The 24551-nt window shown below is 45.2% G+C and overlaps 1 protein-coding gene across 1 annotated transcript in view; it reads right to left on the reverse strand.

Moving 5' to 3' along the window:
• The window catches only part of LOC146857530 (uncharacterized), a 700718-nt gene that overhangs the window by 476065 nt on the left and 200102 nt on the right, over positions 1-24551 (reverse strand). The window contains exon 2 of the mRNA XM_085648074.1: positions 2476-2826. Within this exon, the coding sequence (XP_085504200.1) occupies positions 2476-2826 (351 nt within the window). The remainder of the gene's footprint in view (positions 1-2475; positions 2827-24551) is intronic.

Consider the following 24551-nt stretch of genomic DNA (forward strand, 5'->3'; position numbering starts at 1 on the left):
TTCCTTGTTGAAGTTTTGGCAGACAACCAGACCTCTGCACGAGATCGGGAGGATTCGCAGAGGGGACGCGTCCCTATATATACAAATTTGTTTTCCTTTTTTATTACTCTAAAACCTCTGAACAGATTTACACCAATTCACAAAAAGGTTGCTTTCTGGACCAACAGCTACATTTCTGCCAAATGTGGTGTAATTCAGTCTTGGGATCCCTAACTTTTTCTCTGTCCCCACTTGATGAATCACCCTGAAACTTTCGATGCAGCAGCTGAACCAACTGTTGCACTAATTCTGAAAATTTCACGGACGTTCATCAAACAGTGCCAAAGTTATTGGAAAAACAAAAAGCACTTTTCCTATGGAAAGTAGGTCCTAATTACCTACTGGCACTGCCAGTAGGTAATACATAAATATAATTACCCAGTGGTGGTTGTCACTGGATAGTTATAGTTGGGTCAGGAAATGCCTTTTTCATTTTGCTTATAATTTCTGCAGTGTTTGACGAATCTCCACGAAAGTAGGCCAAAAGAGCACTTTTCTGGAAAGTTTGTGCATAGAAAGTTTTTAAGAGATCTGTCAAGCCGGGGCTGAGAAAAAAAAGGGGGGGCCAAAACACAAAGGGGCATATCAGCAAGCGGGCGTTAAAAAATTATTGCCGCTTTTGCGTCCGTTTTCGGACGAAAAGCGGCGATAATTTTATTGCCTTATCTGCAAGGTCACGATATCGCATGAAACCTTGCCTTATCTCCCTTAACGCCCTTGCCTTATTTCCCTTAACGCCTAACTTTGCATCTCTAATGAGATGCAAAGTGGGCGTTCCTCCCCAGGATAACGGGAGAAATGTCACTAAGCGACATTTCTCCTATTATCAAGCCTCACGCAAAGCAGCATAGCGACAGGAAAAGTAGCGATAACCTCTGTTATCGCTACTTTCCTTACGCCTGCTTTGAAACTGACTTAGCCATGATATCCTATGGAAGGTGGATATCATGGCAAGTATGTGAGGCCCTATCAGCAAGCTATCGTCAAACTTTGTGGGATTATCGCTGGGTTTCGAGCGATAATCACACGTTTGGCAGTTAGCGCTAGGATTTCTATCGCTTTTGAGATAAGCGTTGCAAATAGCACGCTATCTCAGCGATAAAAATCCACGCTAGCCGGCGATAATTATCCAAGCGCTAAGTGCGCTTAGTGATAATTATCGCCGGTTGTTGCTGATATGCCCCTAAATCCCCATGCATTTTCCATAGACTTCTTTACACAGTTCTACCTTAAAAACTGCTGAACTGAATTACACCAAATTTGGCAGGAAGCTAGATCTTGGTTCGCAGATTGTGCTTTTTTTGATTTGGTGTAAATCCTTTCTGTAGTTTTTGACAAATTAAGGCTTAATGATATTTGTATATTTGGACAGTTGGGTTCTGATTTCATAAAATATGTCAGGAGTGATGTAATATTCAAGATCATGAGCAGTGGATGACGTAGGCACAAGTCATAGTTAGCGCTGCTGGTGAATTTCTGTGGTTATTTGAGTTTCCAACGTTAATGTTGTCACTCAGAAATTCACCTGTTAATTTAACCTTTGTTTTTTCAGTGAAATATGTATGTATATTTGTGTGTATATATGTGTCTGTATATGTGTGTATGTGAATATATGTGTGTGTGTGTGTGTGTGTGTATATGTATATATGCACACACATACAACATATATTTCCAACAAAAACAGATTGCAGGTCACACTGGAATCTGGCATACTGCAAGAGTTTTTATTTTGCAACGGCAAAGTGTCTGAGGAATAGTTTTTATCAATATTGGTGCGGGGTGTAGAGAAACCTGCTTAGCAAAGCCCCGGTTGCTTTTCTGGGTGGCCTGCACTCCAATCTTTTCCTGAAGACAGACAGACAGACAGACAGACAGACAGACAGACAGACAGATAGATAGATAGATAGATAGATAGATAGATAGATAGATAGATAGATAGATAGATAGATAGATAGATAGATAGATAGATAGATAGATAGATAGATAGATAGATAGATAGATAGATAGATAGATAGATAGATAGATAGATAGATAGATAGATAGATAGATAGATAGATAGATAGATAATTTGTAGTACGACGGAGCTATAACATAAATCAAAGAACACAGGTTTAGATCATAAGCAACAACACTGAGTGAGTAAAGTAGCATAGCTTATTAGTTAAGAGTACAATACTGCAAGGCCGAGCTAAAAAGAATTAGAGACGAAAATACATTTTTAAATATTGGCATAACAGAAGCATTCCTTTTAACCTTTAAATTGTATCATAAAGTGAGAGTTAAGCAGCGTCGTTAATTCTAGTCTGATCTCATGTATTTAAGTGTTTCTGTAGTAAAAACAATTTTCTGAAATGAAATTCAACGTTGCCATTCAAAATGCATCACAACTTAATAAAACTTAATAAAGCCCATTTAGATGATAGGCTTGTGGCTTACCAGATACTTCTAATAAAAATCTCCTTTCAGCTTTAGATGGAGTAACAAGGACCACACACTTGTATTCCCCTTCTTCATTTATTTGTATACGTGAAAGATGTAGCGCTCCATTCCCTTTCTTGATTTCCTCTATTAACATTGTTGATCCAGGTCTTGTTGTAATATGTACTCCCCTATCTCCATCGAATTGATATATTATTTTTTCTCCATCCTTCAGTCTGTAGTACCAGATAATTGTTATTGATCTCAAATCCCAAACTACTGAGCCGAATTCGCATGGTATAGTAACGTTTTCATTCACCAATACTTTGATTGTTTCTGCTGCATCCAATATCTTTAAATCCTGGGATTCTGAAATAAAATAATACAAATCATTAAAATGAGATATGCTTTGAATGTGTGAACATAAAGTTCAAGAAAGGTTCACAAATGATTTGAAGAAATAAAAATGAAGAATAACCAATATCTACCACAATTACTCTGCTTGCCAACAGTCCTCCTAAACGTACCTACCAGTCACTCATGGTGCACACGAACACCACAAAGGAATTGTAATCAATCAATCAATCAATCAAAACATTTGTAGAGTGCGCTACTCTCCCGTGAGGGTCTCAAGGCGCTAAGGGGTGGGGGGGAGGCAGATACTGGTCGAACAGCCACGTCTTGAGGTGTCTCCTGAAGGTCAGCAGGTCCTGGGTCTGACGCAGGTGGGTGGGGAGGGTGTTCCATGTCTTTGCGGCGAGGTGGGAGAAAGATCTGCCGCCGGTGGTCGTTCGGCAGATGCGTGGGAAGGTAGCGAGTGCGAAGTCGGCGGAGCGCAGCTGGTGGTTCGGGGTGTAGATGGACAGTTGTTCGTTGAGGTATGCTGGACCGGCGTTGTGGAGTGCTTTGTGAGCGTGGGTTAGGAGTTTGAAAGTGATCCTCTTGTTGACCGGGAGCCAATGCAGGTCTCTTAGGTGGGTGGTGATGTGGCTCTGGCGAGGGAGTCCGAGGATGAGGCGTGCAGAGGCGTTCTGTATGCGCTGGAGTCTCTTCTGGAGTGTAGTCGTGGTTCCTGCGTAGAGGGCGTTGCCGTAGTGCAGTCTGCTGCTGACGAGTGCTTGGGTGACCGTTCTCCTGGTTTCGGTGGGGATCCATCTATACATCCTGCGGAGAATTTGGAGGGTGTTGAAGCAGGAGGAGAAAACTGCGTTGACTTGCTGGGTCATGGCGGGCGTTGAGTCCAGGATGAACCCCAGATTGCGTGTGTGGTTTGTGGGTGTTGGGGCAGTTTCTAGCGAGGTCGGCCACCAGGAGTCGTCCCATGCAGAGGGGGTGGAGCCGAGGATGAGGACCTCCGTTTTGTCTGAGTTCAGATTCAGGCGGCTGGTCTTCATCCACTCTGCGACGGCCTTCATTCCCTTGTGGAGGTTGGATTTGACGGTGGCCGGGTCTTTGTTGAGGAAGAGGATCAGTTGCGTGTTGTCGGCATACGAGACAATGTTGAGGTGGTGTGCTCGGACGATGTTGGCGAGCGGTGCCATGTAGATGTTAAAAAGGATCAGGCTGAGGGATGATCCTTGGGGTACGCTGCAGGTGATCATGGTGGCTTCGGATCGGAACGGGGGAGGCAGACTCTCTGGGTTCTGCCGGTGAGGAAGGAGGTGATCCAGTCCATGGTTTTGCCTCAGATCCCTGAGTTGTGGAGGCATGTGCACAGGGTGTGGTGGCAGATGGTGTCGAAGGCGGCCGAGAGGTCCAGGAGGATGAGGGCCGCGGTTTCGTCCTTGTCCAGTATGGTCCTGATGTCGTCAGTGGGGGCAAAATGAGCGGTCTCAGTGCTGTGGCTACTGCAGAAGCCGGATTGGGAGGAGTACAGGATGTTGTTCTCCTCCAGGAAGAGGGTCAGTTGTCAGTTGGCGGTCTTCTCAATTACTTTTGCTGGGAACGAGAGCAGGGAGATGGGTCGGAAGTTCTTCAGGTCCTTTGGGTCTGCCTTGGGTTTCTTAAGGAGGGCGTTGATCTCGGCGTGTTTCCAGCTTTCTGGGAAGGTGGCGTTCTCGAAGGAGTTGTTGATGATCTTTCAGAGTTGGGGTGAGATGATGGAGCTTGCCTTGTTGAAGATGTGGTGGGGGCAGGGGTCAGAAGGTGAGCCGGAGTTTATGATTTTGGTGGTATCTTCGTCGTTGACGATGTTCCAGGAGATCAGAAGGTCGGTGCGTTTGGTAGGTGTTGATTCTGGGGTGCCGGGGTCTATCGTCGGCGTCTGGGTATCGAAGCTGTTGTGGATGTCTGCGATCTTGCGGCGGAGGAAGGTAGCCAGGGAGTCGCAGAGTTCTTGTGACGGTGGTATGTTATTGGAGCTGGGGGTCGCGATTTCTTTCACTATGTTGAAGAGCTCTTTGCTGTTGTGTGCCTTATTGTCGATGTGTTTCTTGAAGGAAGTTCTTTTGGCGTATCTGATGAGCTGGTGGTGTCTGCGTCTGGCGTTCATGAGGGCTACATGGTTCTCTGGTGTCTGGTCCTTGCGCCATTGCTTCTCGATTCTTCTGCAGATATGCTTGGAGTTCTGGAGGTCGTCGTTGAACCAGATGGCTCTCGTGTCGGTGCACCTGTTGGAGGGTTTCCTGATTGGGGCGAGGGTGTTGGCGCAGTCGTCGATCCATTGTCTGAAGTTGTGGGCTGTTGCGTCGGTCTGGGAGGACTCGGGTGGAGGGTCCCGGGCGAGTGTGATGATGAGCTGGTCTTCAGTGACTTTTTTCCAGCTGCAGTGTGTGATACTTTGTGGTTGGTTGTGTGCGGTGTGTTTCTTGAATGAGAAGTGGATGCAGTGGTGGTCGGTCCAGTGAAGTTTGGTGGTGTGGCTGAAGGTGACGTGGTAGCTGGCGGAGAAGATGGGGTCGAGCGTGTGTCCAGCGGAGTGGGTGGGTGTCATGGCGAGTTGTTTGAGTCCGAGGTTGGTGAGGTTGTCGATCAGTGTTGTGGAGTTGTTGTAATTGGCGTTCTCGAGGTGGAAGTTCAGGTCTCCGAGGAGGATGTAGTCTGTGGAGGCGATGGCGTGTGTGCTGATGAGGTCGGCGATGGATTCGCTGAACTGTGGTCGGGGGCCCGGGGGTCTGTAGATGAGGGTTCCTCTGAGGGTGGTGTTGTTATTGACGTGAATCTGAAAGTGTAAGTGTTGGCAATGCTGAGGGCGTCTTCGGTGCTGGTTGAGATTCTGATGGTGTCCCTGTGGATGATGGCGATTCCTCCTCCTGGTTTGTTGTTGTTCCGGTCCCTGCATGTGATCGCGTAGCCGTCAGGGATGGCTATGTCTATGTCTGGTGCCGAGGAGGTGTTTATCCAGGTCTCCGCCAGGAAGGCGACGTCCGGGGCGGAGGAGTCGAGCAGGTCGCAGAGTTCGACGGCGTGCTTGTGGACTGAGTGGGTGTTGAGCAGTATGCAGCTGAGATGGTTGTGGCCTGCAGTGTTGGGATGGGCAGGACGTGCTGGTGTTGTGCTGGCTGGTGTAGCTGCAGCTTCGGCAGGTGAAGGGTCCGTGAGTGATCCTCGGGGCAACCTGGAAGCAGGTGGAATTTCGTCCGTCGTTGAGTGCGTGGAGGGTGTTTTCGTCGTAGCGGCATCGAGTCCGGTAGGGGTCCCAGGGGCCAGGGGGTCTGGCACTGGGCGCGGTCCAGGCGCTGACGGGTGCAGACGGGCTTGGCTTGGGCATGCATTCGGCGCGCCAGAGGCAAGTCCGCGCAGCGGTCGGCATTTGAAGAGGAGGGGGGAGGGGCGACCAGCTGGGAGGCGGGAGCGGGGCGGAAGGGGAGGGGTCAGAGGTTAGCAGCGGTAAACAGAGGAAAAACTAAGGGGAGCAAGAACACAGCGAGGGGAAAAAGACAATTAAACAGTAGCGGGCTCAATACTATTAAAATACAAGAGCGCAAAACAGTACCAGGCAATATCCAGGCAAACACTTGGGATGAGAAAACGAAGTTCAGGATAGGTTTGAACTCTGCAACAGAGGGCTGGCTGGACGCAAGGTGACGCAGAGCACTGCGGAGCTGCCGGGGAGAGTGAAGTCCTGGGGCCAAGGTCTGCGGACTCACTCATGCTCCCCCGCAGCGGTCGGCATTTGAAGGGGAGGGGCGAGCAGCTGGGAGGCAGGAGCGGGGCAGAAGGGGAGGGGTCAGAGGTTAGTGGCAGTAAACGGAGGAAAAACGAAGGGGAGCAAGAACACAGCGAGGGGAAAAAGACACTTAAACAGTAGCGGGCACACTACTATTAAAATACAATAGCGCAAAACAGTACCAGGCAATATCTAGGCAAACACTCGGGAAGAGAAAAAGAAGATCAAGGTAGGCTGGCCGGATGCAAGGCGATGCAGAGCACCGCTGAGCTGCTGGGGAGAGTGATGTCCTGGGACCAGAAAGAACATCAATCAATTCTTACTTTGTGATTTGTGCCAAACAGCTGACATAAACCAACATAAACCAACAAGCCTGAATCAATGATTCTCTTCTCTGGGTTTCACTATCTGAATTTTCATATAAAAAAGAGATGCTTCGGTGTAACTTAAAAATGGACTGGGACTAGACCCACATGGGGAAGTAATTAGGTTCTGGCATCTCATATAGTATCCACTAGGCATATAAACCTATTGCAGTGGCTTATTGAGAAGAGGCACCATAAGAACAGAAGTGGCAAGACTGAGAAATGTATACTTCCTGCCTGTCCCAGCCCTGCGATTCTGCTTCATGCCTTAACAGACAAGCAATGGCAAAGCCAACCGTTCTCACCTGTACAACCTTCTGGCTTTGTAAATGTTTTAGTCATGGTGTACAGCAGCGAACTGCTGTGCAGAGTTGCTGATAGTTTTAAAATTAGAGTGACACTGATGCCAACTGATTGTAAGCAAAGGGCGGGATCTAAACCGGTGTAAGTAATAAAAGATGTCTAGCATGTGCAATCTAGAATTCTGCCACACAGAGAATAGTGCTCAGACAAGGTTATCTAGTAAGTGTAAATGAGCTCTCCCTATCGATGTCTGTGCAGTGCAACTAACAAGAACAGCGGCAATCAGTCATTCTCTTTCGTTTTCATCTCCATAGAAACTTTCCTCTCTTTTTTAATCGGTTTCTTTAGTTTTCTCGCAGTGTCCCGTGAGCACTTCCTCCTTTACTATTACTGTACTGGCCAATACTCCTCTCTTTTTGTTTGACTCATCTGAGCTAAGGCCTTCTCCTTCCACGGCAGGACCCCAGAAGTTGTCATATATGACGTTCCTCGAAGACCAAAAGAAAAGCATGCTAGTGGAAGCTAACCACAGTGGACTAAGAATTAGGGAACGTTTCTTCCTCTCTTTCCTTGTCATTTTTAGGTCTCGCTGAGCCCAGCGCATGCGCTGGCTCGGAGAGACATTTTGTATGTGGGAATTTCAAAGTGCTGCTGGACGGCCTAGCGCTTGCGTTCACACGAGCGTGCACGCGGGAACCGCTAGCCTTCAGCAGCACTTTGAAAACTCGTGCTCTTTAGCGCGTCATCGTGATCACTTTCGCTTTCAGAGCGATCGCGATGACTCGCTTTTACGGCCGCGCGGCGTTACTTTTACTGCCGCGCGGCCAATGATTGTTCTTTTTCTATCAAAGACGACGACCAACAGGGACTGCAGAAGCGAGTGAGCAGAATGGTGGTCAGCACACAACCTTCGGCGACAATTACCTTTGAATTTGCCTTTGGCTTCCAGGCTTGTACAATTTTCAGGAAAGAAAAGGCTGTTGGGTTGTACAGCATGTGCAGTTCATTCTTATCTCTCTTTCAGTATTGGAGGTGGTACTTAATTACATTTACTGTAGTGCTTTATTCAGTGGAAGCACAATGGCTCCGCATTGTGGCGCGAATCTCTTCTTGAGCCACAACATGAGATCAATACTGAAGTGTCGAGAATGCTTCAGCACAAGAGGCCTCCTTTGATGAACATGACATGGTCGCACGCTCCTTGTTTACATCAAGAATTATTATATTTTTGCTTCCTATTCACGACGAGCTTCAGTTCTCGCTATGCCCGCACCTAGTGTGCTGATAAACTGGCAAATAATCCTTAAATATAGAGATTAAGTGGTGCATGATTCTTTCGGAATGGGGACGGAAGACCCCGCACCAGCGAGCGCGCTGGCCGGCGTGATTAATGCGCGTGCTCGACGTCGTTCACGGCTCATCGCTGCTCAGCGAAATAAGCCATATAAACTAGTTATGCTTTTCAGCATTAAAAAATTTGCATTTTATTATTTTGAAATGGGGCGAGATTGATTAATACATAGCCTAATTTTTCCCATACAAAGACACAACAGTCTCAAACACAGTTTCTAGGTGAATATTCTTCGGACTTCTCTGAAATAGTCGTTTATGCATGATGTCATATGCTTCTTGGTGAAATTAAAACTGTAGTGGGGTCACTCGGCCCCAAGCTCATGTCGCACACACTCTCTGGTAGTGGCTTCTGTGGAAGTGGTCAGATGGGGTTGGCTCACCAGCTCTATTTGCTCTGCCATCTTCACCCCTTGTGCTCCACCATCACAACTGCTTATTGTGCCAGGAAGAAACACAGAACAAGCATTGGCATAGCCAATAGGTCTCGCCTTTGGGATTTTTTAAGTGTTTAGCCTTGCAACAGTTATTGTTGCACCAAGAATATTGTGCTGGATAACTAAATACTTAGAAGGTCCCAAAAGCGAGACCTATTGGCTTTGCCAATGCTTGTTTTCTTTGTGGTTTGGACGTCGTATCCACCCGCACTCAGCATTAATTAGTGTCCCTCCTCCTTTTAACCTGAAATGCCTGACTAGATTTTAGCCCCTCCAACAACGTGTGCTTCGTTTTTGCCACCACCTCATTTTCTTGTGTCCCATCATCCCCCACGCTTCATACTGGGCTTTCCTTAGGCTTTTACAAAACCCCAAAATGTTGAGGCCTTCCCACCTTCCTGTTCATTCTTTTTACCCAGCTGAGGTTTTGGTTACCCACCACCTCCAACTGCACTTCAATTTCCTTGACTTTTTGTTCACGTCAACTCGAGGAAAATAACTTCTGAGACAACTTCTAGTATTATTTTACCCCACCCTCCAGGACCTTTGCTTTTTCTTCACATTTTTACAGTGCCAAAGCCAACATGGTTTGCATTAGACCCACTTAATTTTGTACCCCTTAGGTTAACTAAAGGTTGGAACAGAACAGTGGGCCCGATTCACAGAACTAACTTAAGACAAAATCCTAAACTTACTACCATTTTGGTATTCACAGAAGGCACTTACTCATTTTGGTATTCACAGAAGGCACTTACTCATTTCGGTATTCAAAGAAGTTAGGAGTCCTAACTTTAGGACTCCTAAATGCCTTCTGTGAATACCGAAAGTCTTAAAGTTAGGCTTTTTCTCAGTTTAGTAGTAGTATAGTTAGGACTCCTAACTTTAGGACTCCTAAATGCCTTCTTTGAGTACCCAAAGTCTTAAAATTAGGATTTTTCTCAATTTAGTAGTAGTAAAGTTAGGACTCCTAACTTTAGGACTCCTAAATGCCTTCTGTGAATACCGAAAGCCTTAAAATTAAGATTTTTCGCAGTTTAGTAGTAGTATAGTTAGGACTCCTAACTTTAGGACTCCTAAATGCCTTCTGTGAATACCAAAAGTCTTAAAATTAGGGTTTTTCCCAATTTAGTGGTAGTAAAGTTAGGACTACTAACTTTAGGACTCCTAAATGCCTTCTGTGACTACCGAAAGCCTTAAAATTAGGATTTTTCTCAGTTTAGTAATAGTAAACTTAGGAGTCCTAACTTTAGGACTCCTAAACTGAGAAAAATCCTAATTTTAAGACTTTCGGTATTCACAGAAGGCATTTAGGAGTCCTAAAGTTAGGACTACTAACTTCTGTGAATACGAAAATGGTAGTAAGTTTAGGATTTTGTCTTAAGTTAGTTCTGTGAATTGGGCCCAGTATGCTTAATTTTACCCATCTTTGGGCATTTTATCCATTCTTGACTATTTGCACCACCGCCCCTTCTGCTCCGCTTCTGACAGCAACTTAAGTATTGTGCACCACCCCACCCGGTGCACTGCTTTTAGCTCGCCTTTTGTTTTCTGGGCCCTTTAATTTAATGTCCTTCCTTTCTGCACTACTTGAAAAAAAATTGTATTGCAAAACCGACATGCTTCATTTTTGCTCCTACTACTGAGTTTTTGTGCTTTTACTCTTCACTGCTTTCAATCTGTACCCACTTTAAGCTTTCCATGTTTCCCAGTGCCATGTTCTTAATTTTTGATCCATTTTGAGTGGTTGTGTCCCATTCTTCATTTTCGCCCATTAGATTTTGTGCAGTGGTGTAGTTTCAAGGGAGGGGTTAGGGATGTGACGCCTCCAAATAAAACCTTGTTGTGAAATCACGATGACGAAAAAAACGAAACAAACATAGCAGACTTAACTATCAAGCCAAGAATGTATTTATCTTGTTCATTTATTGGATCAGGAGCTTAAATATATTTAGGCACATATGTATACTACAGTGTTCACTTGAACAGAACTACGGAAGCTGAGGTCATCCACCTCCACCCTCCACCCCTCAGCTTAACATGGTAAGCCAGAGAGCCTTTAGAAGGAGGGGGACCTACTTCCCTCTTAAAGTAATATCTGTTTTTTTAGGTATCGCCTAGAATTGCAGCGCGTATGCGCTGCCATCGCTTTGCGAGGCATGCAGTATATACTGTAGTGTGGAAGCTTAGTGGAAGCTCCGCACACTCTCTGCCCATTGGCTTTTGTCTTAAATGCTACCTTCAAATTGGTTTGAGGCTTGTTAGTCCCTCCTCATTGATCATTTGTATCCTTCCATGGCTATTGGCCCCTTTACTCCTGACACTATTTTCTTTTAGGTCTCGCTTAGCGTTGCGGTGCGAATGCGCTGCCATCGCTTTGCGAGACATGCAGTATATACTGTAGTGTGGAAGCTTCGTGGAAGCTCCGCCCACTCTCTGCCCATTGGCTTTTGTCTTAAATGCTGCCTTCCGATAGGTTTGAGGCTTGTTAGTCCCTCCTCATTGATCATTTGTATCCTTCCACGGCTATTGGCCCCTTTACTCCTAACACTATTTTCTTCCCTGTCTCCCCACTCCACCGCTCCCTCCCTCAGTCTGTGACTTCTCACCCTCCCCCGCCCCCCCCCCCACAATCCCGTTTGTATTCTCTTGCCTGCCGGCACTTCCGTTTTCATCTTTATTATTGCCACCTTGAAATATGCAAGTTCAAGATGCGTGCTGTACAAAAACTTCTCGTGTTTAATTAACTAGATTTAATGTTACTCTAAATATGATAAGACTCTAGGCAACATTCGGGGTATGCATGGCAACTGATGCCTCTTAGTTCACAAATGGCATTGTTGTCAGGAGGGCACTTTTAATAACTTCCTCTCAATTCAGTGCTATAATTTTGTGTACTGAGGTTGACGCGCTAAATAAATGCACATTTTTGAATTCTGAAGAGACATTATCGCACATTTACATCATGTTTACTTTATGATTAACATGCTGATCATTTTCACGGCTCGGCCACTGGCTCATATATGCTTGGCTAGTCTCCGGCTGGCTCTACCTGTTAATTAATATATTGGCTCACGCACCTCTAACAAAAAGAGATGAATGGATACATGACAGTGAGCCCGGTAGATGGTAGAGAAATAGACTGGTGCAGACAAACAGACAAAGTCAGTCTCCATTGCCTCACGTCAGAATCATCACTTTCAATAACCTGGAAATCTGCCGGCAAATCTCGCATGCCCCAACCTCATCCCCCTCACCTATTCTTAGCAGAAGCGGCAGATTCTGAGCTGTGCCCTGCTGCTGCAGAGGAGCACGGCAGAGTCTGTAAATCCCTAGCCTCTCCAGGCAGGCACCTAAGCCTGCCGGGTGCCTTCACACTCAGGATAAATGAATACATTTTGTTCTGTGCTTTAGTCGCCCCTCTGTGAGCAGTGTCTGGTAGATGAAGCTCTGTGTTAATAAACACATTCAGAGAGGTGGTTATGTACATACAAACAACGGCCACAATACTATACGTTTTGAACGTGTAGTTAAATACCTGCTCATCGAGTACCTCATTGGCTGATCATTCCATGGCACTACCAAAATTACATTTGGACACATTTGCTCAACTGTAAAACACTCCCTTCTATGGGTCATTTAACAACTCGGGGTTTGGGGTTAGGTACCCTACTTTGGATGCTGTGTAAATGAGTAAATACAAAAATTAATGCAATGAAACTAAGCATCCACTACTGTCTAAAACACTGTGAAAACTGACACGCATTCTGGCATTTTGTTTAGTTAATGTCAATTTCCTCATAGATATGAGTAAAGTACTCTTAATATCTTAATTACATCTTCACACTTTTAACTAATAGCACCAGGTGACCTTTGACAACTAGGCAATGAATACATTTTCATGTACCTCTGAAGCCCCCCTGCCCCCGGCCCCTTGGCAAACTTCATTGTCTCCCAGTGTTTGGGGGCTAATCAAGACGCAGGAGAGTGATCCCTATCGCGTTGGTTAGTCTGTAAGCACTACTTTTATTAATGAGTTTCGCATTAGTAAAGCACTACGGTGTGCATGTGTGGCGACACTTCACCCATGCGGTATGTGCCAAGCAATTGTTGACACAATCCACACCTTGCGTCTTTTTCAATATATTTATTACAAAGTGCAGGACCTTTCCAAGGGATTTTGCACACTACATACATTCACTCCAAAAATAAAACGTGTAGGTAAAAAAACATTGCCATTTACAATGTCAATAGCTCTAACTCACAAATGCGAGACCTATTTGCATTGCAAATGCTTGTTTACTTTTCCAATCCAAAATAGCTTTTCCTGTGTTGTTTGTGAAGGGCACTAAGGGGTCATGCAGAACTGTTCTTTATCCCACTAAGCACTGTTGTATGGTGCTTTACTGCTATTTGCATGTTCCAGTAGCACTTTCTGAATCTGGCACTTGTGAAATAACCTTTCCCACAGGAAAATGGTTGAGGTTTAGCAGAAATTTACATTCAATAATTTTGCAAGTCTGTTTATTTGGTGGCTTTATAGGACACAGCACCTGCCAACTAGCCTTCTGCCATAGTTATGTTTCCAGTGGGATACACTGTGCGTAGTTCTAAAAGACCACAAGTGTCAGGGTTCCTCTCGGAGCTGAGCCTCTCCACACACTATCTGTCCCTGTAGGAGAGCAATGGAAGTGGCTTCTCAAATATATCCTCCTGTAAACAGATACACACACTAAACTACTTGAGGATAATGGAGTCACAATTGTTCAATTGCAGTTCTCACTCATCTGAGCAGAGGGTAATCGAAAGATTTTTGAGAGGTCATCTCACCCTTAACTAATCAAGGCATGCTTCATCATTTGAGGCCCTCACACACTGGGTAGGAACAATGTCACCCCAGCAGACTCTACCAAGGGATGCTATTTTATACCCTGTGAGTTCTTATACATCTAATTCTAGGACAAAGTCTTGGGTCCTGTTTTTTGGCAAGAAAGAAAGTATAAAATATACCTAGAGGTATACTCAAAGGGTTTTACCCCTAGTATGATTAAAAAATGTACCATTGGTCGTGAGGTGAAATTAAATGAATCACCTGACCTCAAATAATCTGATAATTACCATTATGTAATATCTGTTGACAGTGCTGACAAAGAGATGCATATCTCATTGCATGGCGGAGCTGCTGTAATAATGCACAAACCAGCTACACCTTCTAATAAATGCTAATTGCCTTTGCCTTTGACCCTCTACAGGTCTCCACTGCCTTTCTGTTAGGTTTGCACTTTATAAACACCACAAAAATACATAACGTACTAACCTGGAACACATATATAAGATTGGAGTAAAGATATATGTTTTGAAGAAACCTGAGCCAAGCTTTTCCATCCAGTGTGACTGTTCTTATTTTATTAGGGCTATTATTTATGTTCTATTATCTTATTGGAATCTGCAACAGGAAAGTTGCTTCTTGCAAAGGCCAGAACATGATACTAAATAGGGCTTTAAACATGAAGTTTCTGCCTTTGTTTACTTTCATTAGTAGTCATGGATCATTAATGCAGCTTTAGAACACATTTAAAAGTGCTTTCTGTTTATATTTTCTGTTTGACGTATGTACAGATAAGGGCTAAATATACCATTTTAAGTGTATTTTGCTTATTTTTGTACTTTTTTTTTTTTCGTCCTCATTCTGCCAATTAACTTGTTGACAATACTCCCTTTCCCTTACCGAGAACCGGACGGGACTAGAGTCGTTCCACACAAGAAATCTAGCTGCTTCCACTCCAACCCTTCTCAAACATACCATACAGAAGAAGGGGACCAGGACCAACAGCTATTTATTGGCTTAATCATTAGACCCCATTCCTCTGACACCAGTCAACCAACATAGCCCAAATTTTCTTCCGACTTCTAGGATCACATGCCATGTCCTGTTGGCTTATGCGTATAATATTGTTTTTACACTCAGAGAAAGGGGGTGGAACCGCTGATTTCCAGGCTCTGCAAATCTCTTGTCTTCCCAATAAGATGACATAAAATATTAATCTTGCAACCATATTTTTTTTTTTTTTAAAGTATTGTCTTGGCCAATTCTGAAAAATATAAGTAAGGGGGTTACTTTTATCTGAATTCCAGTTACATCTGACAAGAATTCACAAAGGTCCAGCCAATATTTAGTAATCTCTGGGCAAATTAAAAACATATGGCGATCATCTGCTAAGGATCTTGACACCTTGAACAAACATACTGAGTTCAGGAAACTTTTGTTAATTTTGCTGGGGACCAATACACTCGATATAGAGTAAAAAGATGATTTCGTTTTAGAAAGGCAGGTTTAACTATCTCTCGAAGCGACGCAAATGAGCCCATCCAAGCCTCGCTCAGATTAATATTAGAAATATCGTCACTCCAGATCTTTTGGATATCATGATCTATATCGTCTTCTGCTTCGATGAGAGTTCGATACCACAAGGCAACTTCTTTATTAATACCACCAACTTTCATAGCTTAAATTAACCAAGAATCATCATTCTGTTCCACCCAATTGTGCCTATCCCACCAAGCAGAAAGTTGATAAAATTTAAATCTAGTAAGTTGTCCCTAAGTTCATGATGTCAAAGTTTCTCAAGTGACCAGATCCGTACCTATTCTCAGATCTCCCCAACATGAGATACCCGCTTGCTTCAGTGCTAGACTGAGCATATCATCTAAACAAGCAGGGGTGCCAGGGGAGCCCCAAATTGGTGCATGATCCGAATAGTAAGATATTCCAAGTTTTTTCCGGATATAAACCCAATTCTTCACTGCCTGCAACAAAATCTTCAATCTAACTTTTAAAAAACAAATTGGGTCCCCAAACTTAAAAAGGAACTGCTCTTGTTCGTCCCCTAGATCACCAAACATTGCCCCATATAGGATACCCAATGCAGAGTCATCTGGTCTATCTAACAACATCTGAAAATTCTTAAAATGAAAAACATGTGCATATATATCCACAAATCTGGGAGAGCCAGTCCCCCCTTCTCCAACTTTCTCCTTAGCCTTTTCCAGGATATAAGGGGACCCTTTGAGGTTCAAGAAAAACATTTTTCTACCTCGCCCTTATCAAATGGAAGGGGTATAGTATTGAAAAGGAAGGTAACTTTTGGGAGTGCAATCATCTTGATCAAGTTGACCCTGCCATATAAATTAAGAGGGAGATTTGCCCATCTGATCAATAGTCTCCCTACCTCCTGACTAATCTTCCTCCAATTAAACATAGGGACATCAAGTAACTTCTGGGTGATTATGATACCAAGATACCGCATTTGTTTTTTTATCCCAGAGGTCTGAGAAGGTTGGTTCCACTCCATGATTTCAGTTTTATCTCTATTTACGCTATACCCTGATATCTTCCCAAACAATTCTGCCTTAACCATCAAACTGGGGATAGCCTCCTTAGGATTAAGCGTATACAAAATAAGATCATCCGCGTATAAAGCTAATTTAACCTCAAGGTCTTTATACCTAAATGGAAGGCTAGAGTTGTCTTGTCTGATTAAAGCTGCAAAAGGTTCAATATAAATATTAAATAACAGGGGGGACAACGGGCATCCCTGTCTTGATCCTCGCATAATACTAAACCAGTCTGTTAACTCCCCGTTAACTAAAACTCTAGCTCTAGGTGCCCCAAATAATGACTGGACAGCTTTTATTAAATTCTTAGGAAATCCAAAAATTCTTAGGGTCTCCCAAAGATAAGGCCAGTGGACCTGATCAAATGCCTTAGCGGCATCAACTGCCACTACTGTCACAGAGAGATTAAAAGATTCAGCCAAATCGATTACGCTGAGCATTGTAAAGGTTAGTTCATTAAGCTGCCTTCCAGGAATAAAGCCCCTCTGATCTCTAAGAACTACACTCTTAGCAACCCTTGCTGCCAAAATCCCTGTGAACACTTTATAATCTGTGTTCACAGGGATATAGGCCTATAAGATTCCGCAAGCAACGGATCCTTATTTGGTTTTAAAATTTAGACTATTGTTGCCTCAGCCCAAGATGACGGAGGATCCTCCCCATCCCTCAAGATAGTATCAAAAAGCTTTTTAAACACAGATACCATGCTATCCTCAAGAGACGAATATATTTCTATTGGGAGGCCATCGGGCCCAGCGGCCTTCCCTCTTGCCATCCGTCTCATTTGTGTCCGAATCTCCTCTTCGCTTATCTCAGAAGCAAGAGAATCTCTTTGGTGTGCATTCAAAAAGGGGAATTCAACATTATCCCAAAATTTCTCTATATTATCCGAGCCTGGCATAATATCCTCTTTATATAACTTGGCCATATAACCACGGACTTCAGCCCCTATTTTTGTATTAGTGTCTACTATATGACCAGTTGAGCTCTCTTTTAAACTACTTATTTGATTTTGAGTTTTATCACCTTTAGCTTTCCAAGCGAGAAGCCAACCACTCTTCTCACCATATGAAAAATTCTGGAGTTTACTGACCCTCCATCTATTTAATAAGATTTTATCCAAGACACCCTGATATTCTTGTTGGAGATATTCTAACTCCTTAGTGAGAAGGGGGACCTTACTAAAAGATTCTAAAGAGACCTTTTGGAGGTCTATCTTCTTTGTTTGAATGTTTTTTAAAAGGTTATTCTCTAGTTGCCTAGAACTACGATTTTTCCCTACCATAATAGAGGTACCTAAGGCTCTCAAAAAAGCCTTAAAGGCATCCCAAATTACCAGGATTTTTGCTGACCCATTATTATCTTTGAAAAAAATCGAGACCTCCTCACGGATCTTAGATTGATCATCCTCATCTAGTAAAATTGTCCGATCCAGGGTCCATCTTGTTATGGCCCTCTTTTCCTGAATTTTCAAAGAAGGGCAGACCGCAGAATGATCGGACAGGGTATCAGGGAGATGTTTAACCTTTTCAACTCCCTCAAGTAAGAATTGATCTATTAAAAAGTAGCCGATACGGGAGTGGTGACCATGTTTCTTGCTAAAAAAGGTATATCCCTTCTTATCCCCCATCTTAACTCTCCAAACATCCACTAAGTTTAATTCCTGAATCATGGTTTTAAGTATTGCCATTGAGTTTGGAGGAGTAACGTACTTTACTTTGGATGTTCTGTCCAAATCTGGTCTTTGAACTAAGTTGAAATCTCCTCCGATAATCACTGGGCTATTAGTTCGCAAAAGGGCGGCCTCCAATTTAATTAACGCATCTGGGTTATCCTGGTTCGGACCATTATAACTGACACACGCTAACACCCTATTCTGAATTTTAATATTAGCCAATATCCACCTCCCAGACATGTCTGTATAATGACTTTCCAAATTGAATACCACTGTTTGATCTTATAATTATGGTTACCCCTCTTGTACTACCTCTCTGAATCCAGATATCAAAAGCCTACATTACCCTACATGACCCTATATCCCAAACATTGGTAGTGTAGTCGTGAAAAAAAAAACTGTATATAAGATGTGAAATATATCCTAATGTAGAGTGTAGGAGAACTAGCCTCAGTTTAAGACTATTTGCTATTTACAAAATAATTACACTATATGTCTTTACCCAAAAATGATGTACGTCAAAGGTCTATTCTGATCCTTCCATCTGGTTTAATAGGGCATCAACTTCCTCTGGCTCTCGAATTTTGTACATTTTATTCTGCCACATGATCCTCAGCATGGCAGGAAATTTCATTTGCACTTGCGCACCCCTGGCGCGGAGATCGTTCATTTTTGAGCCTAGAAGCCACTGTCGCTCAGCTGTTCTTTTGCCCATATTGGAGCATCTCAAATATGTAGAGTCCCCGTAAATCAGTGACCGTTCTTTTAATGCCCGGGTCAGGACAAGCTCCTTGATAGAGTAAGTAAGAAAATAAACTAATATCTTCCTCTGAGCTTTCCTCCCTGTTTGTAACCTATACAGGTCTCTGTGCACTCTTTGGCGCTCCTTTTCCCCAATCTATATCTGTTCTATCCGGGAACAGCTCCCCCAGCAACCTACAGACAAAACCCTTTATATCCGCCCCTTCTGCGTTTTCATTAATTCCTAGAAGGCGGATATTATTTCGCCTGGCCTGAAGCTCAAGTCTTTCCAAATCCTGCTGTAATGCCTTATTCCCTTGTTTGAGCCTCTCAATCTCACTAAGATTATTGGCAGTGGCCTCACCTAAGTCCTTCACCTCCTCTGTCATACTCTCTGTACATTTAACTAATCCATCAATCTTCTGTTCAAGAATCACCATTTATTTTGAATATCCTTTTGAATGCTTTCAGAAGTCTCAAATTTAGCTAAAATCTCCTGTCTCAAAGTATTTATCAAGCCTACCAGCTGGCCCCCTGAGGCCACTGTAGTAGCTTCTTCCTGAACAGGATACAACGATTCAGGAATCACAGCGTTGTTCAAAGCTTCCCCGTTTGCATCATTATTTTCCAGCCTTACATCATTCTGAGGTAATTAAAATACATTTTCCTGTACCTCTGCAAGCTGAGAATTGCGATCCTTAAGCCTCATTGGAATATCCTGCGGTAAAGAAGATGTCGTTTTCTCCGCAAGGTTTTGTAGGCTCTCACCTTCTCCCATGACTGACTGTGAGCCTGCAACCTGCTCCATTATTTTAAAATATGACCTGAGGGAAGGAGGTGGTTTAGGTGGTTTAGGTAAGGATCGAACCTCCTTTGACCTAGACTTTTTGATTTTAGCTCTTTTAGAATTTTTCTTAACAGGAGTCTTAGGAGTCACCACCAAAGAGGATTTGTCGGCTCTGTCCTCGCCTGTCGTCTTCTTAACAGGAGCTGATCAGAGCTGATATCTATTCCTTTCCGGCAGCGAGCTCCCCTCTTTGATATTGGTATTCTCACACTGTGGACTCGATTCCTCTGGACAGACGTGATCCGATATGGATGCCCTAACCCCCCCTTCACCTAAAGTTATGGGGTGGTGTACATTAGGAGTCAGGGCTCGAGGGTAGGACTCCCTCTCCATCCACTCCTTCCCCCCTTTAATATAAATGTTAACTCCGTGCCTGTGTTGTAAGGGGCCAAAGAGAGGGAAGATTGGCCTCAAAGGATTACTGGGAGACAGATGAAAGAATTCAGACTTAGCAGCTCCGCTTTTAAGGCCTTTAATTATTTCTCCCCTTATGTATGCAATATTAATCCTGCCGATAGCCAAAAATGAACCGCTCTTACCCGCATAGAGGTTTCTCTTGGCTGCACGGAGTCTCCTCCAACACTCTACTGCCTGACTCCAACCCGCAAAAGGGGCGGAGCCGCATCTTTCGGCAGTAGAAACCCCGGTAAGCCATGTAATGTTGTTGAGCACTCAGGTCAATAGAGGGCTGCTTTCCCCCCACCAAGGATTGCCAGGACACCCTCGTGTATAAGTAGGATAAACGTTATTCCTCTATAAAGGAAGAGCGCCGGGAAAACGGACCTCGCGGCAGATCGCGGGTCTTCGCGCATGCGCAGTCGCTCGTCCTCACGCGTTCTTGTGCGCTGCGTCATCACGCAGCGCTCAAGAACTAGAGCGCAACACTACATATCTCCCTTCTTTTCCAAACACAAACAAAAGTCTTACTGTGTCCCAGATAGTTCAGCTACTCTCTAGTTCATAGTCCCGGAAGCGGCAGGGTCGTACCACCACTCTGCCTGCTCTGGTGCGCCTTACCGGAGTGTGGCATTCCTCTGGGGTACCTCCCTCCGCCGGGCTTCCTGCTTGGCTTCTCGGCGTGCTCGGTTCTTCCCTCCTCGGGGTTCTGCTCTCTTCTCTGCTCGGTCCCACGAATTCTGGGGTCATTTGCTCCTCCTGCACCTCACTGCTCTCTTCACCATTTCTTCCTTCCTCCACAGATGTACTGTTACCTTCACCTTCCCTGGCGCTTGCTTCTTGTGTCGTTCCTTCGGTCTCCTCCTGGGGCCAACCCACGATTCGGTTGCACTTGGTCATACGATCTTGCGACCACACATTCCCATCGCTGAGCAAAGCCGCTCTGTCGTACACTTCCTTCACTTGTAGAGGAGGGCTGTACTTGCTCTCTCCCTTCTTTTTCTTCATTGCAGATCTGACTCTCACCCATTCCCCTCTCTCCATGGTGGTGGTCTTCATTCTCCTCCTTTGGTTATAATACTCAGTATATATTTTCTGGGCCTTCTCCAGGTTATGCTGTACCACCGCCGGAGACCACTTGTTGGTTATTGTCTTTTCTCTCCACACTACATTGTCTTTGGTGAAAGGATGTCGTCCCCTCAGGATTTGGAAAGGACTATACCCCGTGCCAGTGAGGGTGATACGGTATGCCCATATCATATTCTGCACCTCTTTCTCCCAGTCCTTGCCCATCATGATGGCTGCTTGGATGGATCCCATGATGACTCGATTAAATCGTTCCACTTGTCCATTACTCGACGGGTGATACACGGGGGTGTGTTGCACCTTGATTCCGTTCCTCTCCGCATACTTGTACCATTTGTCTGAAGTGAATTGTGGTCCATTATCGCACAAAATGATCCTTGGGATTCCTTCCCTGAGGAATACTGATGTCACGAACTTGATCACCGTTTCTGTGTCCATCGCTTCTCGTATGTGTATCTCAGGCCATTTGGAATACTTGTCCACAAGGACGCACAGGTATTGGGGCGTCCCTTGGCTGTCCAATACCGGTCCTAGAATGTCAATCGCAACTTCTTCCCACGGATCCTTCGGTAACTGGAATCTCCCCAGCTCCGGCCTTAGTGGGTTTAGTGTCTTATCTGCTCTCTGGCATTGGTCGCATTCCCTGACATGCCGCTCTACCTGTACGTCCATTCCAGGCCACCAGTACATGTGTTTCACTCTCATCTTCGTTTTCACTATTCCCAAGTGTCCTTCATGCAGCAGCCCAACCAGGCGGGATACCAACGCAGCCGGGGGGATGACTCTCTCTCCTCTGTACAGGAAGATACCTTCGTCTCCCACTGACAGCTCCTCTCTGACTTCATAGAACTTCCTGAGCGCCTCCCTTAGCCGTCTTTTCTCCGGCCAACCGTGAACTATGTGGTCCTTGACCTCCCTTATTTCATGGTCGCCTTCGTATGCTTCGGTCCATTCTTGTCTACTTATGACCCTTTCGAGGTCCTCCATCACCGCCACCATCTCTTCCTCTTCTGCTGCTGGGTCGGGGGCTTCCTCCATCGCCGCCGCTCTGCTTAAATAATCTGCGACCTTGTTCAGTGTCCCCGGTATATATTCCACGTCATATCGGTATTCCAGCAACTTTAGTGTCATCTTGGCTATGCGCGGCGTGGCGCTGGCATGTCCACCGGAGGTAAGCACCTTGACCAACGGCTTGTGATCCGTCTTGAGTGTGAACCTCGTGCCCCATAGAAATTGGCGGAACCTTCCCATGGCCCATACCGCCGCTAGCATTTCCTTCTCGATCACGCTATATTTCTGTTCCGTTGGTGATAGTGATCTGGATGCAAAACAGAGGGTCTCCGTCGTCCCTCCTTTTCTCTCTTGCATGAGGACTGCTCCTAATCCTTTTTCACTGGCGTCCGTTGTCAGTATGGATTTTCCTTGCGGATCGTATCCTTGGAGGGGCACCGCTTGGCTGATGTCGCGCTTCAACTCTTCAAATTCCTTTTGTGCTTCTTCTGTCCACCTGAACGTCGACTTGTCCCGTATTAATTGTCGAAGATGGTGTGTTTTGGAGGCAAAGTGTTGCACGAATTTGCTGTAATATTCCGCCATCCCTAGGAATGATCTTACTTCTTCTTTGTTGGACGGAGCCGCGGCGTTGCAGATGGCTTTCACGTTTGCTCGCTTGGGTGTAATGCCTTGTCCCCCTATTTCATGTCCCAAGTAAGTGACGGACGTCATCCCTAGGCAGCACTTCTCCCATTCTGCTGTCAAGCCCTTGGTTTCCAACACTTGAAGCACTTTGTCTAATTTCCTGTCGTGGTCTTCCCTGTCAGACCCCATCACCAGTATGTCATCTTGGAAATATTGGATGCCCTCCATGTCCTTAAAGAGGCGATGCATTAATTTTTGGAATACCGCAGCTGCAGAAGCCAGCCCAAACGGCATCCTGCAGAATTGATACCATCCAAAGGGCGTTATGAAGGAAGTCAATTTCCTGCTGGCAGGGTGTAGATCAATCTGGTGATACGCGGAAGTGAGGTCGATGGTGGAAAACCACTTTATCCCCTTTGTTTTTGACAACATCTCTTCAATGCGCGGCAACGGGAATTTCTCTACTACCACACACTTGTTGAGTTCGCGAAGGTCCACACAAAAACGAACTTTACCGTTGGGTTTGGTGGCTACTACCAAAGGGGGCTAGCCATTCCGAGCTGTCAATGGGTTCAATTATAACATTTTCTTCCAGTCTCCGAAGTTCTATCTGCACCGCTTCTTTGATGGCCAGCGGGACATTGCGTACCTTGTGCGAGACTGGTCTCGAATTTTCCTTAAGTACTATTTTGTGGGTGAATTTCTCCAGTTTTCCCACTTTCCCTCCAAAGACTTTAGGAAATTTGCGTTTCATTTTGTCTAGGTCCGGCCAGCTCCCTTGCGCTGTCAGTAGTATTTGCGTTTCCCCTCCTGGGTCCAACTTGATCCCGAGGTCTCCTTGGTCCATCCATCCTAGAACGGATGGGCCTCTTTCCGCCACATACAACTTGCACTCCACACATCTACCTTTGAATTCGAAGTTCAACTTCCTGTATCCCACCATGGGAATGGGTTCGCCTGTGTATGACACTGGCCGTATGTCTGGTGGTTCTAGTTTTGATCCTAGGCTGGGCTCGAAGTCTTCCTTCCACACTGCTCTTTGCACTATGGTGTATGGCGATCCCGAGTCTGCTACGATCTTGATTTGCACGCAGCCTATTCGCATGTCGCACAGTGGTTTGCGGGATCGCTTATGCCCGACACTTAATACTGGTTCGTCGACGCACAATATCTTGTCTTCCTCCTCTTGTTCGCCCTCTTCTTCCGGTTGTTCGTGCATCACATATTTCACCATTTGTTTCTTCAGTTTCCGGCGGCACACTTTCTCATAGTGCCCCATGACCCCACAAAACGTGCATTTTGCCCGGAAAGCTGGGCATCGTTTGTCTCGCGCAAAGTGCGTTGAACTCCCACACCTGCAGCATCCTGCTCTGGCCTCTCCGCTCGGCTTCCATGACTGTCCCGGTTTCCCTTTCCATTTGTTCTGTCCTTTCCCTTCGGGCAGCATGGTTTTGCCCCGACCCTGCGGTCCTGCGTCATCCACCTTGTTCACCGTGGTGCGCTGACTGGTCTCCCTTTTGGCCGCTTCTGCGCACCTCTTCGACATCTCTGCCTTTTTCACTAAGGCTATTACCTCCTTCAGCGACGCTTCACTGTTCGCCCACAATTTGTCTTGTACATTTTTGTTGGTGGTGTGCATGACTATCTGGTCTTTTATGAACTCCTCCGTTAGGGCTCCGTACTTGCACGTTATCGCCAACTTCCTCGGCGCCGACACATAGTCGTCGATGGATTCGCCAGGTTCTTGCTTTCTTTG

The sequence above is a fragment of the Triturus cristatus genome, chromosome 3_2 (assembly GCF_964204655.1).
Source record: "Triturus cristatus chromosome 3_2, aTriCri1.1, whole genome shotgun sequence".
Classification (NCBI taxonomy): domain Eukaryota; kingdom Metazoa; phylum Chordata; class Amphibia; order Caudata; family Salamandridae; genus Triturus; species Triturus cristatus.